This window comes from Pelodiscus sinensis, chromosome 1 (assembly GCF_049634645.1).
Source record: "Pelodiscus sinensis isolate JC-2024 chromosome 1, ASM4963464v1, whole genome shotgun sequence".
Lineage (NCBI taxonomy): Eukaryota > Metazoa > Chordata > Testudines > Trionychidae > Pelodiscus > Pelodiscus sinensis.
The window spans coordinates 299,741,559-299,759,817 of NC_134711.1; the positions used below are offsets into that span (position 1 = coordinate 299,741,559).

The 18,259-nt window shown below is 40.0% G+C and overlaps 1 protein-coding gene across 3 annotated transcripts in view; it reads left to right on the forward strand.

Annotated features, from left to right (window-relative positions):
• The window catches only part of FLT1 (fms related receptor tyrosine kinase 1), a 161,897-nt gene that overhangs the window by 25,125 nt on the left and 118,513 nt on the right, over window positions 1-18,259 (forward strand). For 2 of the 3 annotated variants that reach the window (XR_012900723.1, XM_006138918.4), the window contains exons 2-3: window positions 5,842-5,938; window positions 6,279-6,502. The exons of the other annotated variant lie outside the window; for it this stretch is intronic. Coding sequence is in view for 1 of the 2 variants with exons in the window: in XM_006138918.4 (XP_006138980.2) it covers window positions 5,842-5,938; window positions 6,279-6,502 (321 nt within the window). In the remaining variant the exon portion in view is untranslated. The remainder of the gene's footprint in view (window positions 1-5,841; window positions 5,939-6,278; window positions 6,503-18,259) is intronic. 3 annotated transcript variants of the gene reach the window in all.

Here is an 18,259-nt window from a genome sequence, read left to right on the forward strand (position 1 = left end):
CCCGGTAACATGCAAATGAAGCCCGGGAAATTCAAATCCCGGGCTTCATTTGCAACTCCGGTTGACTACATTACCACCCTAGTTCGAACTAGGGTGGTAATGTAGACATACCCTCGAGGTGTTTAAGTCTCATCTTGACAAAGCCCTGGCTGGGTTGATTTAGTTGGGATTGGTCCTGCCTAGAGCAGGGGGCTGGACTTGATGACATTCTGAGGTCTCTTCCAGCTCTATGGTTCTATGATTCTTGGATTTTTATTATAGAGCAAATTTCATCTGAGATTTTCAGTATTTGGAACTAGCATTAGTGATTCATAATTGAAAAGCTGTCAGACCTTAAGTGTTTACAAGAGTTTCTCCAGTGCACTTGCTAGCTGAATAAAAAAAAATCAGTTTTTAGATTTTTAGAAAGATGAAGAAAATCTAAATTTACTAGTCAGAGTTGCCAGATTATAAATCGCTTCTTTATAGATGTGTGGCCATTTCTTCTTTTAACAGCTCATTTAAAAACAGATTGAATTTTATTTCCAGTCAACAATGTGATTATTTTGATGAGCCACAGAAGATTTTGTAATTCAAGTTCTACTAAATGTTCAAGTTTCTAATAATGCTTATGGTCTTAGTTCAGGAAAGCACCCTCGCTCAGAGATCCATTTAAACATTGGCTTAAGTTCAATTGAAGTGTCTTGGATTTATGCACATACTGAACTTTAAGCATGTGCTTAGGTGCTTTCCTCAACAGGAACTTGAATGAAAAAATGTAATGTTGCCACATTCACTTTCATCACATGTAGTCTTTTGTGTGAATACCCCAGCAGATACATTTTAAGCTCACTTTTAATATATAAAAGTGCAGGCTGAATTTTTCTAGTCTGGCACCAAGCCAGAGAATTTGCTGCACAAAAGGAGGTAAATATTGTATAGCAGCATCACCAACACCTCCATTCTTTACAAGGCTCTTAGAAGATATTGTGGGGTAAATTAGAGCTAAATAACAGCACAGAACACAGAGCCAGGACTGGTGGCTGTACACAAACTTTATGGGACCGCAGGAAACTTGGCCACACCCATGATAAGTGGACATCTAGCTAACTAAAATCATACTGGATTATGGATGTTGCTGGACCTGAGAGTGCTTAACTAGAGATGTTCAACCTGTATTAATTTAAACAGTTTATGAAACAATGGCAGGATCTTTTCTTACCTCATCTCTAGTGAATAAACACCTGCTTTTGGTATGTAAAGGTGCTTGAAAATACCCCAGAAATGTAGAGAGCAAATTAAAACAAAGACCTGTCATGAGAGCTCACTCATGTGCAGGGGGTCAGATTCAATGTAGCAATGCTGATTTTTCACCAGCTGCAGTTCTGGCCTATGATTATATTCTGACAAGTTCAGGTTAATTTTAATATACAAAATAAATGTAACAAATAAGACAGTGATCTGAAGACAACTTGAATGTAGGAACAACAGCCCTTTCCCCAAAGAATCAATTACATTTAAACAAGGTAACAGAATAATTCAGAATTTATGTTCAAGACACTAATATATAGGAAAACATTTGTCTTGCGGGAGCTGAGTCTGCAATCCTTAAGATGGAAAATGTCCCGTTGAATTAAGAACATAAGAATGGCCATACTGAGTCAGACCAAAGGTCCATCAAGCCCAGTATCCTGTCTTCCACTCTTGCCAATGCCAGATGCCACAGAGGGAGTGAACAGAACAGGTAATCATCAAGTGATACCTCTCCTGTCATCAATTTCCAGCCCCTGACAAACAGAGACTATGAACATCAATAAATATTGATGGACCTAACCTCCATGAATTTTTCTAGTTCTTTCTTGATCCCTGTTAAAGTCCTGGTCTTCACAACCTCCTCTGGCAAGGAGTTCCACAGGTTGACTGTGCGCCATGTAAATAAAAACTTCCTTTTGTTTGTTTTAAATCTGCCACCTATTGATTTCATTTCGTGACTCCTAGTTCTTATGTTATGCGAATTGAAGAGGGATTTTGAATTTGTTGGGACTGCTAATGCATTAGTCCTATTGGCCGAATCCTCCATGTCAACACTCAGTGAGCTTCAGGTCATATTTTTAGGGAGTCTGTTCTAAAATCTATTGTAACCAATGGAAAGACTCTCCTTGGTTTTAATGGACTTTGACTAAGTGTTTTGCCTCAGCTAAGTAAGGACATCAGGACTGACCCTATGTGCTTTTCAAAATGACAAATTTTACAGCGTGCTGAGGAAGTGCTCCAGGAATACACATACAAAATACATGGGGGTATTTTAAAGAGAGATTTCTTCTAAAGAAGCTACTTGCATTTTTCCAGTGCCTCAGTAAATACAAACAGTTAAAGATAGGTAGTGTTTTTAAGGCACTGCCCCAGTGATTCAGTGTAGACAAGAACATCAATGTAATAATGCTTAGTTGCAGTAGGAGAAGAGGCAATATAAGTTGGTTGTAAACAGACTTTTTAAAGATGCTTGGAAAATAAAAAGTAGGAAATGCTATGAACTCTGAACCTCTCACGTTAGAATGTGCTGAATGGAGGCTAAACCACCTTTTTGCTAAGACCTTACATGTTGCAAGTGCAGAATGCCTTTCAATGGAGTAGAGAGATGAGACTCAGTTGTAAATGAATATAAAGGGAATTCTTTTTTGAGGTTATTGAGCACAGAAAAATCTTATGGTTCTCTGTCTTTCTAGTTCTCAGACTGACTATTCGCTCTCTTGTTTCCCACTTATGGTCTCTCTAAAGTTCTAGCATGTGCATTTAATATGTCATGTCAAATACAAGTTGACTCCAGTCTTCAGCCTATAAGGATTGTTTGGACTTTTGTAAATAATGGGTTTTATATTTCTCAGAATGGGTTGCCAGGCATTGGATGTTTGACACATGCCAGTGTTATCATGGGCTAGCATTTATCTTTTGTAATTGTTCTGCTCATGAGGAGAACACAAAAAAAAATCCCCTGATGTATCATTTGTTACTGGACCATTGCCGTGCTGATTTGTCAAAACTATCTATTTAAAACAATAGTCTTCAGGCAAATGCTTTGATTTGGAGGGAAAGAAGTGACATTAGATTTTAAAAAGACAGCTTTCTTATGAAAGACTGATTTCCATATTTCAACTCACTATTGTTCAAACAAATTGCAGCGATTCTGAGTACACTCTTTTAAAAATGTACCTTTGCAGGGAACTGCCATTTAATTTCTCTGTATTCAGCCTGCCAATCTCATGGTGTGCTGTATTTTATTAATATAACTGTATGCAATTTTGCACTTTGTGATACCTCATGAAACTCATATAGAAGTGATTCCATGGATGCATATGGCTTATTTGCCAGTGTTTTTAATTTACAGCTTTGTCACAAGCAACTTTATGGTCTACAGCAGGGCTTAAACTCTGGACCTTCTGTGTGTACAAAGAGTTGAAGGGATCTTTCTATTAACTGTAATAGGGCTTGTATGTCCTGTTAGCCAACCACCAGATATACAACTGACAGCAAATGAACAGGTCTAACGTTCCATTTAGTAGAGAGGGCAGTAGTGCATACAGACATATCAATCATTGCATTACATTGATCCAAGGGACACAGTACTCATACAAAACTATTGTAATTCACTGCATCTGAGGTTATGAAGGAAAGCAACAAGGAAACATAGCTTGTACAGAACACAGTGGCTCATGTCTCCAGCAAAAAAAGACTGCTGAGAACTCATCACTTTGGTGCTCTGTGCCCTCAGCTGGCTCTAGTTCACAGCCATTGCCAGTTAAAAACTTTATCTTGCCTACTGAGACTCTCAGTGACTTACAGCCCATCCACATTATGCTCCATTCACAGTCTTCCAAGTAATCTGCCTTCCTTGGAACAATGCAGATAACAGTGCCCAGGGTGAAGTCCTCTAGAGCAGGAGATCGGTCATCTTTGGTGCTGCATTCTCAGCTATGCAAAGACTATTGAAGAAGGCGAGGCTAAACTTGAGCCTTTCCATATTCAGAGCCTGGTACAAGATGTGTGTCTTCATGCACCAGCCTTCCAGAAATATCAGACAAGAAGTTCACATGCACATATCACTTAAAAAGCAAAAGCTGCTGAACCTGGGATAGGCACAGAGACAGAGTCCACCATGGGAATAGATCTGTACCCTATTTGGTGCCTGGGTACACCTGTGATAAGCCCTCTCAAATGACCTACAATAGACAGATTAAACTCTTACTGCCCCAGAGTTCAGTGCATAATAGACAATATGGCTGCGTCTAGATTGGAATGATTTTCCGGAAATGCTTTTAATGGAAAAGTTTTCCGTTAAAAGCATTTGCGGAAAAGAGCATCTAGATTGGCACGGACGCTTTTCTGCAAAAGCACTTTTTGCGGAAAAGCGTCTGTGCCAATCTAGATGCGCTTTTCCGCAAAAAAGCCCCGATCGCCATTTTCGCGATCAGGGCTCTTTTGTGCAAAACAAATCTGAGCTGTCTACACTGGCCCTTTTGTGCAAAAGCTTTGCGCAAAAGGACTTTTGCTTGAATGGGAGCAGCATAGTATTTTCGCAAGAAGCACTGATTTCAGAGAGTAGGAAGTCAGTGTTCTTGTGGAAATTCAAGCGGTCAGTGTAGACAGCTGGCAAGTTTTTCTGCAAAAGCAGCTGATTTTGCGGAAAAACTTGCCAGTCTAGACACAGCCTATATGTATATGTAATGCTAGTCCCTTCCTATGTTGACTATAAAATACTTTCCCTTTCTCTTCAGATAGAATTGCTCTTGAATCCTTTCAGGTTTACAGATACTCTTTTAATACAATAAAACATTCTCATCACTTTCATTTTCCAAACTTGTGGTACTGCCTAGATTTAGGTTAAGATAGTTAACATATGCATATTGTGCTGCTAGCTTTTGGAATGCTTTGCTATCAATGTGAGTGGGGATCAGGATCCGTACGTTCAAGATTCTCGCCCAACCCTCCCAGGAATTCTCTGACTTGTTTTTAAAGGTTTCATGACATAAAAGATTTTGCGTAAACATTACAATGATGGGCACAGACAGACCAAACTGTAGAGGAGCTTGCAGCACAGCGGATGTTAAATAGAGGGGCGATGGTTTTAAATCTAAAGGGGTAAATTTTGAGAAACTTACTCAGTCTTTACAAAGTTCTCATTAATTTTGCAGAGAGTTTTATATAAGAGCTGAGCCAAACTGAGGGTCAGCTTGTGTCTCCTTAAAGATCTACGCATGCCTCTCAGCCTACTATGTGGAAAAGGGAGCCAGCCATGGCTTCATCCTCTTCTTCTGGACTCCACAGAGAGATCTCCATGAACCGAGGCATCCATTTGGGGGAGGAACTGGGGCTCGCATTGTCCTCCTGCTGGTTCTGTGGAATTCCTCATGGAAAGATGAGACAATCAGATGTCCATGGAGCAGTGACTAGCTGTGGGAGCCCTGCTAGTGTTGTTTCATTGGGGATATAAAGCCAGGGAGTGATCAGTGTGAGACTTATGAGGGCAGAGAGCTTCTGCATGAATGGCACCAGTCCCACAGGGCCCAAGGCTAATTCCTTGTGGAAAAGTCATGTCCCTCAAAGGAAACAATTTTGGAGCACATGCAGTGTTGGAAAGCTTGCAGAAGTTTCCTCTGTCTTCCTTTCCCATGTTGTGTATTAATTCCATTGGAGAGGTTCTTGGGCCCTGAGTAAGGGCTTTAGGATTTGATCCAAAGGAAAGTATGTGGAAAAAACCCCCAACAGCTGTGCTGTAGCATTGCAGAGATAGCACTATGAATGTGAGCAGATTGAATACGGGAAGGCTATTTACTATTGTTAATGTTTCTCTTATTGTTTTTCTAGGATCTAGTTCAGGGTCAAAATTAAAAGGTCCTGAACTGAGTATAAAAGGCACACAGCACGTCATTCGAGCAGGCCAGACTTTAAATCTCACATGCAGGTAACCAGATGATTTGGCTTGCATAAATTGCCCGGGTATTAATCCACCTGACTTTTTTTTTTCATTACTGAAACTGGAAAAATAACCAGTGTTGTGGGAGTGAGGGAATGGAGTTGGGATGCGGGGGGCAGGTGGGGGGGGGGGGGGGGGGAGGACGGGACGGACAACTTCAATAGCAATTGTTTAATAGCTGTATGTTGTTTCCGTTGTTGTTTTTGGAGAACAAGATTAAAGAGAACCCCAGAAATAGCCTGATATAATAAAACAGAAAGCTTGGGAACAAGAGCTATATAATTGTAGTCCAACATCATTGTTTTTACTTCCTTATCATTGTTTGCAGGGGGGAAATGGTTCATTCATGGTCTCTGCCTGAAGCTCCAAGTAAGGAGAGCAAAAGGCTGAAAGTAATTAAATATGCCTGTGGAAGGAATGGCAAACAGTTCTGTAGTAGCCTGACCTTGATCAGAGCTCAAGCAAATGACACTGGATACTATAGCTGCAAATATGCATCGTCAAGTGCTGTAAAAAAGAAGATAGAATCAACAGTCTATGTATTTATTAACGGTAAGATTCCATTTTTTAAAATTGTTCCTTTGTATTTTAAATTCAACATTGCTAAAGTGGCCAAAAGTTCTACAAGCTGACTGTGCTTAAATGTCTAAATGATCCATTGGAATGACATTTTCAGCTTTGTAAAATGGTTGTGCAAAATTTACCTACCCTTGTGCAAAATCTGCTTGCCCACCATTTATTGTGAGGCAGGATGGTAATGCAAAAAAAAAAAAAAGTGCCAAATGTTTTATGTGCTAGTGAAAAAGAATAGAAGAACTACCCCCTGCCCTCCGCCACCCCAAATCCAAGCACACATCAAACTGGGCAAGCAGAATTTTGCAATGTTGATTTATCTGAAATGAAATCAGATCAGGTGTGCATCTGAGAACAGATTATGCCAATGCAAAACCATCTCTCACTGTATCATATGCTAATTCAAAATATCTCTGCTATGGTATTCCTTATAGATGTTAATTGCCATTAAAAGAGCAGAGGAGGTATGTGGCCAAAGGCTGCCAAATACTGTTTTGTTGAAGTTGGAAAGATCCACTTTCCAGCTTACCAGGGAATGTTCTCATCCTATAGAAAATTAATGCTTGAGTGTTTGCCACTTTCCAAACATTCAGTACTCTGGAATACTATCTGATATTAAACACATTGATTCTATTTTGTATCATTCTGAATATCAGCTCTTTTGTGTTCAGCAACCAAAATTATGTAATATATGGAAAATGCCTGCATTAGGCAGTTAATTATAGTAATAGGCTGGCCCTGTTCTCTATAGGAATATTAATCAAGCACAAAGTTTACTAAAAATAAAATAAAGTTATAATAAGCCCTAGAGTTCTGCTTTTGTTTTTGAATTTTAATCTTCCTTGAGCTTTAATTCATTGGATTTACAGCAAAAAGGCAACTAGATTAATGTTTGGTAGTAGAGTAATAGATTTTAAAAACACGTGATAGAGAGAATCCAGAGTGGAAACTCTTCCTAATTATGTGTCTGCCTCTTCTATTGAAATAATTATGGATTGGATAATTCTTGGTTTTGGTCTTACAAAATGAAGAACATGATTGAGCCTGTGGAAAATGGAACCAATCTGATGTGTTATTTATCTCTGATAGAAAACAAGAGACTTGTCCATTATGGTTTATATACTGCCTTACTTAGAATTTCTCAATAATTTATATAGTAATTTCTGTTTTTTCTACTTCAGAAAAACACTATGAAAGTATATGTGCCTCTCAGGCTATGTCTAGACTGCAGGCTACTTTCAGAAGAAGCTTTTCCAGAAGAGATCTTCCAAAAAACCTTCTTCTGAAAGAGAGCGTCCACACAGCAAAAGCACATCGAAAAAGAAATCTGTTTTTTCGAAAGATAGCGTCCACACTGAATGGACACTATCTTGCATTTAAGCTGTGATTACTAAGGACGGAGTGGCTACGAGGGCATCTGTGCTTTTTCCTCTTTCCTCTTCTTTCGAAAGAACTCCTTCTTCCCCGTCCACACATGCCTTTTTCTGCAAGAGCTCTTTTGGAAAAAGGCTTCTTCCTCATAGAATGAGGATTACCAGCGTTGGAAAAAACCCTCTGTTCTTTCGATTTTCTTTTGCAGTGTGGGCGTAACTTAAGTTTTTTTAGGAAAAACAAATGTTTTTTCGAAAAAACTCTGTAGTGTAGACATACCTTCAGGCTGTGTCTACATTGGCACCCCTTTCCGGAAAAGGGATGCTAATGAGATACTTCGGAATTGCAAATGCCGCAGGGGATTTAAAATGCGGGGGCATTTGCATGAACATGGCTGCCGCTTTTTTCCGGCTCGGGGTTTTGCCGGAGAAAAGCACTAGTCTAGACGGGATCTTGCGGAAAATAAGACCTTTTCCGCAAGATCCCTTCTTCCTACTTTCAAGACTACACCTCTCTGCACGTCGAAATTGATGATGAATTGAAGAGATTTAAATATCCTGCACTTCATTAGCATAAACATGGTTGCCGCTTTTTTTCGAAATTGAGCTTTTTTGAAAAAACAAAACAAAATGGCAGTCTAGAGGGGATCTGTTGAAAAATAAATCCTTTTTTGAAAGATCCTGTAAACCTCATTTTTTGAGGAATACAGGATCTGTCGAAAAAGGGTTTGTTTTTTGACAGATCCCCATCTAGACTGCTGGGTTGGTTTTTTTTTCGAAAAAGCTCCATGTTTATGCTAATGAAGTTCAGGATATTTCAACGTGTCTAATCTACATCTCTCTGTCGACAGAGAGGTGTAGTCTAGATACAGCCTAGGAGACCCCTATATGTTTGTATCTCCCTCTTTCTCTCATTCTCTCATTCTCTTTCCTGAATGATGTGTTAGCACTACTTGTGTATTCCTGAATTAAATTGAGACACAGTCAGTTTTTCTCCCTCTTGTGTGCTTTATGAGTTGTGTCTGTTTCCTTGTATTTGAAAGAGAATCTATGTTAGGGTATGTCTACACTACCCTCCTAGTTCGAACTAGGAAGGTAATGTAGGCATACCGCACTTGCAAATGAAGCCCGGGATTTGAATTTCCCGGGCTTCATTTGCATAAGCGGGGAGCCGCCATTTTTAAAACCCCGCTGGTTCGAACCCCGTGCAGCGCGGCTACACGGGGCACGAACTAGGTAGTTTGAACTAGGCTTCTTAGTTCGAACTACCGTTACTCATTTCACGAGGAGTAACGGTAGTTCGAACTAGGAAGCCTAGTCCGAACTACCTAGTTCGTGCCCCGTGTAGCCGCGCTGCACGGGGTTCGAACCAGCGGGGTTTTAAAAATGGCGGCTCCCCGCTTATGCAAATGAAGCCCGGGAAATTCAAATCCCGGGCTTCATTTGCAAGTGCGGTATGCCTACATTACCCTGCTAGTTCGAACTGGCGGGGTAGTGTAGACATACCCTTAGATGCATGAGAGTCAGGCTGGTCCTTCTAGTGGATGCAGAGGCCTGGAGAGAAACAGATTCCTAGAGGCAGAGTAGTCTCTGCAGGCAGGACCATTAATATGCCAGGTATAAAAAATTCAAACCATTAATATGCCAGGTATAAAAAATTCAAAAGTGCCTAAGTGATTTAGGAGTCTAAGGCCTGTTGACTTATATTTATATTTATAAGAGCCTAAGTCTATTTTGAAAATGGTACTTAGATTCTTTTGAAAACTTTACCGTCCACCTTGTTTCCCAGGAAACTTGGGACAGGCTGTTCAAGAGGCAATCCTGTCCTGTGCTGAGAAATCTTGAGCACCCCACTTTTTGGAATTTGCTTACTGTGACATGTCCATTCCTTAACAATCAGATGTTGATAATCTCAACATAAATCACAATGGGCAAAAGCCAGCTGAGGGATAAAAGAATAAGTTGCAGCGCAACTACTTGATCTGTGTAATATAATTCCTCTGAACTATGGTAAGGTGGGGGAGGGAGGGAACTGATTAAGCCTACATGGATTTTACAACTTCCAGAGGAAATGTTGAGCCAGCTAAGGTAGGAGCATCTTTGTGAATACACAAAGGACAGTTGTTACACCGAGCTAGGTGCAGATGCGACCCCAGCTTGTGTTTGTAAATTTGTTCCTAGGTGGTTCCCCTGTAGCTCTGAGTTCAGGAATTACAATTCCTAGGATGTATCAGGAGGGAAGAGGAGGAAGAGGGGAGGAGAAAAGTAAAGGAAGAATTTGAGCCCTGTGAAAGAGTGAGGGGAACAAACTTACCTTTGCCACTATCAAACTTCTCAAGTCTTCCTTAAAGGGGCGAGGGTACAAAACAAATTGATGATAGGCATGAAAGAACCACAGAAAAACAGAAACTCCACTTATCCAAGTGCCTCCTGATTCCTACTGCTGCAATCTATTTCTCTTGTAGAATCAGTATGGCACTATCATACCTGAGGTAAAATGAATGCAATTAAAGTGCCTCAGCTTAAGTCAATACTCATGTATTGAGCTCTATTTGGAAACAAATAGATAAGATTCCTTTGAAGGTTTTAATTTTTTAAACTAATTTCTGTTTGCAAAGGAAAAAACGGTTACAAAATCGGGATCGTTATTGGTTGTTTCCTGTCACAGGATGTACATGTCAGTCAGTTTCCCATCTTTCATGTGGATCACTACAGTGTCTCTTTCCCATTTTTTAACACTCTGCACGAGAGAGTAAATAATTGCTATTTACATACACAGAAACGGAATCATGAAAGTTGATATTGTTTGTTCAGGAAGTCCTCACTTAATTGTTTTGCAAATGTTACTTACTTCCGTAATTACAGTGACTTTGAATATGAACTGGATAGAAAAGAATAGACATATTAAGCCTTTCAATTCAGTAATACAAATGTGCTATTGCAGAGGAAAAGGTTATAAACACAGAAAGGAATATCTACCTCCCTTTTCCCCTGTGGGGTAATGAAAATTCTAGCTGAAGAAGATAAGATGAAAATCTCATATGCCTCAACATGGTACTTTCAAGATCTTAGATTTCCATTATCATCTTGCCAAGCCACATGAAGTTTTTTTTCAGAAGCCAGTCAATGTAGAAAACCACTTTTCCATTGGAGCGACTCATATTGAGTTGCATGGGAGAATGAGTGCACAGTCTATGTCAGACCTGGGCAGAATACTAGTTCTGGCCCATGGGTGCAGCGCGGAGCCTCAGGCAGACTCCCTGTTTCCCCCTTCCCAAACTTTGCTAAGAAAAGTATCTGTTGCAGCTGTTTTTCTTTCTCAGCTATGAGGCCAGGGGAGGCGGAAATGGTGCTTCATATACTGCTCCCACCCCCTGCACAATCCCATTGGCTGATTTCTGGACAATGGGAGCTGCCTGTTTGAAGAACAGGAAGTGCACAGAGTACCCCTGACCTCTCCCGTCAGGTTCTTATTCACCAATGCACATGGCCCCTGCCGCCTTTGTGGGAATGGGACAGGTAGGGAAGCTGCCTTTGAAACTTGGTGGGCTGCTGGCCGGAAGTCACCCAGGTAAGAGACCTGGCCAGAGCCTGCCTCAGGCACCCCAGCCACTCTCTCCTCCCAGCCCTCTGTCCCCCCACACCTGCCCTTCTACCCCACATAAGCCAAACCATCTGTCCCCCTCCTGAGCCCATACCCCTCCCAGACCCTGCACCCCCAGTTTCCTGCCCCAGGTCAAAACACCTTCCTTCATCCAAACTCCCTCCCAGATCTACACCCCCTCCTGCACCCCAATCCCTTACCCCAAGCTCCCTTCTGCACCCAACCTCCACCCCAGACCCTGTATCTCCTCTATTAATATCATGGAAGAGTGTGACCCTTGACCACTTTCCAAAATCTTGAAAATCTTGCTTCATGAAAAATTATTTCCCACCCCGGTCTATGCTGTAGTTACTCTGGTCCCAGGCAACCAAAAACTGATGCATCAGGAAAAATAAATGAATACTCTTGAGAGCTTTGACTTCGTTGCAGTTCACTAGAAAAAAGGGATAAGTGTGAGCTCTTGGAAACCTTATAGTTGAGGAAGCAGAAAGACATTGGAATTTGAAACTCAGGCTTTTTGCAAACTCTTTATGACCACAGGGCCAAATCCTGCTCGTTATTCTCATCCTGCTCACCAATCTCATGTGGACTATTTCACTGAACACCTCCTTTAATGAGACACTGACATTACTCAGAGAAGGAGCGAGGTGGGTGGGGCTTTCCAATTGCAAATAAATCATATTAATGGGATGAAGATGTTTAAGATGCATGCCTAAATTGGCAGCATGCCAGCTCTTTTGGGTCACTGGCTTCCCCCAAGTGACTGTGACTATGTCACTTTCAGATCTGTCTTTCTGGGTGAAGATACTGTCTTTTCTACCTGCTTGTTGCTCCAACTCTTTTCCACTTGGTGGAGACCATTTTCTTTTTGCACAACGAACATGCATTTCTTACAGGCTATGTCTACACTACAGAGTTTTCCCAGAAAAACAGCTGTTTTTCTGAAAAAAACCTTCACTCATGTCCAAACTGCAATCACGTTCTTTTGACAAAAAATCAAAAGAACAGAGGGGTTTTTCCAACTTTGGTAAACCACTTTCTATGAGGAAGAAGCCTTTTTCCGAAAGAGCTCTTTTAGAAAAAGGCGTGTGTGGATGGGGAAGAGGGAGTACTTTCGAAAGAAGAAGAAGAGACAGGAAAAAGCACAGCTGCCCTAGTGGCCACTCCGTGTATATTAATTACAGCTTCAATGCGAGATAGTGTCCATTCAGTGTAGACACTATCTTTCGAGAAAGCAGATTGCTTTTTCGATGCACTTTGGCAGTGTCGATGCTCTCTTTCTGAAGAAGTTTTTTCGGAAGATCTCTTCTGGAAAAACTTCTTCCATAAGACGCCTGCAGTCGAGACACAGCCTCAGCCCTCCATGACTGCTGCCACTCACTCTCCTGATAGATCTGGGGGAAATAAATGACTTTGTTCAGTATTTTAATACCAGAACTTTGCAGGAATTCAAAGGAATTCTGGTTCTGGGTTGCCATATTGCCATTTCCCAATCAATTCAGATTTGGACAGTAGCAACCTTTTCATACTGACAGAGTTGAGAATTTTTCCCTTGAGGGAAATCATGTCTATATCTATAGAGGAAATTTAACCAGTTTTAAAGCCAAATGGTCTTTCTTTTTTAGAGCTAAATAGCTTAAGTTTTCACCCATGACAACTGCCTTTTTTTTAATTTTCACAAAAATCTGTCACTGAATTTGAGGGGGAATCTGCTAACTGTTTTGCAGGTTGGTCAGCGATGGAAATTGTTTTGTGTTGTCCTAATCTGATTATCAGTCTCCAATTTGTCATTCTTCAAGGTCTTTCTTAGCATTGTCAGTATTCATGTATGCTAATTTATCTCCTTGGTGCTATTCCCTGAATGGGGAAATATTCAATGAAACTCCTGCTCTGTGCCCCTTCTATAATGTTCTGAGTACCAGAACATGAAGATGAAGCAACTTAACAAGATTTTACTCCAATTCAATTCAGAGTAGACACATTCATTGATTACCAATGACTAGTTTCAAATATGTCTTCTAAATTTGGTTATTTCTATTGTTTGTGTGCCTAAGATAAGATGGCTAAGTGTTCAAGCTTAGCAATCAAAAATGAAGGTCACCAGAGTTAGTGGATACTGGAAAAAATAAGCCTTTCAAAGTGCTTGGTTTTTTTTGGAGAGCACATTTTGAAACCTTAGCATTACACCCTGTAAGCCCTTGGTACACAGAATTCCCTTTTGGTGTGTCTACATAGCACCCTACACTCGAAATAAGATAAGCAATTTGCACTATGCAAATTGCATATCTTATTTCAAATCTATTTTGAAATAGCTTATTTTGAAATTTGGCAAGTCTACACAGCGCCAAATTTTGAAATAACGCACTATTTCGAGCCATCTTGTATCCCTCATGTAACGAGGGTTACCGGGATGGCGAAACAGTGCTCCCGTTATTTTGAAAAATATTTAAAAATAATGGTTGGCTTGCGTAGATGTGGGTTAGCTATTTCAGGATACCTCTGGTATCCTGAAATAGCCATGCAGTGTAGACGTACACTTTGACATCACAGGGGAGTTCCAGTTTTTGGCAGCTGGCTGAATAAAGCCTTAAGAGTTGGAATGGATTTTAAATGTGACTTTAATGGATGCACTTTTCAGAACCTTGCATGATATTACATCTCAGACCAGGCAGACCATCTAAAAATGGTTTGCCAAAAAACTACCTCCCCTCCTCTCCTGAATCTCTGAATTTTGGCTAAAGATTGAGATTATTTTCTTTCTGTACTTTTAAAAAAATCAGTAATAAGCTGGCCATGGAACAACTTGACCCAATGTTCCCCGTCCGGGAGATTCTGCACCTCCCTGTCATGATCCATCTCTGTGATTTGGCACAGCTCTATCATATGAATTGTACTTTTTGGCTAGCAGATTGTCAAAGTCAATAATGTGATCACACATTTGTTATGAAAAGGAAACTAGTTAAAACTATATTGGAGCTGTATGCAGTATGTGGACATGTTTTCAGAGTGTAAGAAAGTGCAAAAAAATAGAGCCCTCTAGAACACAGTGACATAAATCATAAATGACATGAATGTAGTTTCCATTTCTGCATATGGTGATGCTTCACTTTGCATATGAGTGGTTCCTTTGGATTTACTGGTACTACCCACAATGCATAAAGATAAGCACATGCAAAAATATTTGTAGTATTTAAGTTTTAGATTATAAGAACTTTGGGGCAGGGAGTATTTTTTCCTCATGTGTGTACAGTGCCTAGCACAGTGGGGCCTGATCCATGATTGCAGTCTCTAGGTGTTCCCACAACACAAATAATAAATAGTCAATTCCTGAAATTAACAATTTAGGGATCATGTTACGAGAATTACTGTATCTATGTCTCTAGTATGATTTCCCTGATTAATGGTGGTAGGGACACTTTGTCTTAAGAATTAGTATTATAATCATGATTTAATACCATGCTGTAAACTTACTTATGTAAGGACATAAAACGGCTCTGGGAAAAGAAATCCTTATTGAGAAAACATCAAGAAACCATCCTAAGCTTAAGCTAGCAACACTTCAGGCTTGTCTACATGGAGCAGCAGTGCTCATTACAGGAGTATGATTTGTAAAGTGCACTAATGCATTGTGCGTTAAATTGTCCATCTAGAACCTGCTAACATGTACTGTTCCCCTACTGTGCCTTGATGTTAAAGTGTGCTAGCACGCACCAGCATGGTCTACAAAGACCAATTAACATGTAACTTGTCGATGCACTTTAGAAACCATGTCTCTGCAAAGTGCATTGCTCTACCATGTCGACAATAAGCCCATTGTGTTTGAAGATAAGTGCTTTAGTCTTGAGATGTTCAACTCCTTTATTCGTTGCATTTTGCTTGCCAAGTTATTCTTGTCCTAGGTTGATTTCTAAGGCTATTAATTTATGTCTCAAAATCACTTTCTTCAATGTCCACCAGTCATTTTCACCAGAGGACCATTATTTTTTGGGCCAGGAAATGAAAAGAAGACTGAAGGGCTTTTGTTGTAGAAGTAATATTGTCCACTTAAGGCCAGATTCTGTGCACAGTCTATTCCCACTGCGCTCAATTCTCTTTTCAGTTTCACAAATACAACCCAATTTCCTTTGAGCCTGAGATACTACTATGATAAACATGATATAAACAGGTATTCTGAACCCACAGAATTCAGTAGGAAAACTCTCTTAACCATCAGTGGTGCTAGGCTTTTACACATAGAGTTTGCGTCTGACATTTTTATGTGTGTTTTTTGAATTTCATAGACTCCTAGATTTCAAGGCCAAAGGGACCACTGTGATCATCTGCCTCCTATATACTATAGGCCATAAAACTTCTTCAAAGAATTCCTAGAACATATTGTTTAGAAAAACATCTAATCTTGATTTAAAAATTGGCAGTGATGGAAAATCCACCATGACCCTTGGTAAATTGTTCCAATGGTTGATTAGCCTCCCTGTTAAAAATTCACACCTTATTTCCAGTTTGAATTTGTCTATCTTCAACTTCCAGCCTTTGGATCATGTTCTGTTTTTCTCTGCTAAATTGAAGAGCCCATTACTAAATATTTGCTTCCCACGTAGATCCAAATAGGCATAATCCAAGTCAACCCTTAACCTTCTCTTTGTTAAGCTAAATATATTGAGATCTTTGAGTCTATCATCCATGCTCACTAATCCTTTAATCATTTTTGTGATTTTTCCCTGAATCTTCTCCAAGGCTATGTCTAGACTACAAAGGTAAGTCAGAAAAAGATACGCAAATTGCAAACTGCAATTTGCATATCTTTTTCTACTTTTCTGTCTAAACGGTGCCAAATTTTAGAAAAACCTGCTCTTTCGACACATCCATTCTTTCTTGTAAAAGTAATGGCAAAAGAGCGTGTCCGCTTTTTTGAAAAATTTTCCGAAAAAAGCAGATGCATCCTTTGAATGCGGCATTGCATCTCGGAAAAGCACTGCAGGCTAGACATAGCCCAACTTGTCAACATCCTTCTTGAATTGTGTGCACCAGAACAGGACACTCTATTTTAGCAATCACACCAGTGCCAAATATAGAACTAAAATAAAACACTCTGTCTCTACTCAAGGTCCTTGGTTATGTACCCCACGATCACATTAACTCCTTTGGCCACAGCATCACTTTGGGAACTCTTATTCAGTTGATTGTCCGCCATGACCACCAAATCTTTTTCAGAGGCAGATACTTGTGTTGTTGAAGGTAGGAAACCTGAGGGCACAGAATATGGAAAGGGGGAACACTTGTTTTTCTTACTATTCCATTTCAATATGTGCTAATACAATTGTTTGTGCAAGATATTTCCCATAATATTTGCCTGAATTAAGGCTCTTATCATGTTTGAAACTGTTTAATGATCAATTCAATAAAATAGCTGCTATTTATGCTTGCAGACAATACAACAAATAAAATGGAGATTGCCTACAACTGGAAAGGACCTTGAATGGTTATTGAGTCCAATCTACTGCTTTCACAGCAGGACCAAGTACCGTCCCTGACAAATTTTTGCCCTAAATGGCCTCCACAAGGATTGAACTCACAACCCTGGGTTTAATAGGCCAATGCTCAAACCACTGAGTTATCCCTCCCCCATAATGACCTTTACAAGTTTTGTGATTCTGTGACTACTTTTTATGTTGTCCCATTGATTGTGAGTGGGAAATATTGCTGATGAATAGATTAAACATATTACAAATCCACTAGCTACAGGCACAATTATTATATTAAAATATAATATTCAGTAAGAAGCTTATGCAAATATTCAGGATTTTTTCTCCTTCAGTTGTAGCTCGTTGTTTAGCCAAAAATAAACATGCTCCTCCCAATGAAATACTTAAGACAAAAAGAGATTAATACATTGTGCTATTATGGCCTTCAATACTGCTGAAAATATTCTTTTTTGAATATATGCCATTCTATTCAAAGTCAGAAGTAGTCCCCCTATGGCCTGATTCACCCAGTGTTACTCTGCGTTTACACCTAGGCTGTGTCCAGACTCGAGGGTTTTTTAGAAAAAAGTAGCCTTTTTTCAAAAAAACTTCCCCTGCGTCTAGACTACAGCCGCGTTCTTTCGAAATTAAATCGAAAGAACGTGGCTTTTCTTTCGACGGCGGAAAACCTCATTTCACGAGGAAGAACGCCTTTTTTCGAAAGTGCTCTTTCGAAAAAAGGCGTTCTTCAATGCAAGCAGGGCTTTTTCGAAAAAGAGCATCCAGACTGCTTGAGTGCTTGCTTTTTCGAAAGTACTGCTTGCAGTCTAGACGCTCTTTTTCAAAAGAGGCTTTTTCAAAAGTATCTTTCGAAAAAGCCTCTTTCGAAAGAGGCTTGCAGTCTAGACGTAGCCCTAGAGTAAATTACACTAGAGTAAAAGTGAATAAGGTCCCAAAAGTGGAGAAATAATATAATTGGAGATGGCCCAGAAGAATAGGGGAGGAAAGTCAGACTTAGACACCAAGGACCTAATTCACCTCTGTGTTACATCGCCTCAGGAAGGAATGATTAATCTTTGGCAATCAGAAGGGAAATATGGCAGATGCCGCTAGCAATAGATCATAATAGATATGCTGAGGGGTGGAAGGGAAGGATTAGGATGGGATCGGGAGGTTTTATTAATTGGGGAAGAAAGGTTCTGTCTCATTGGAGGATTCTGACTGTTACTCCAGCACCAGCTGCTAGTCCTGAAATAATGACTATATCCCCTTATGAGTATTAAGAAGGAAGGAGAATAAA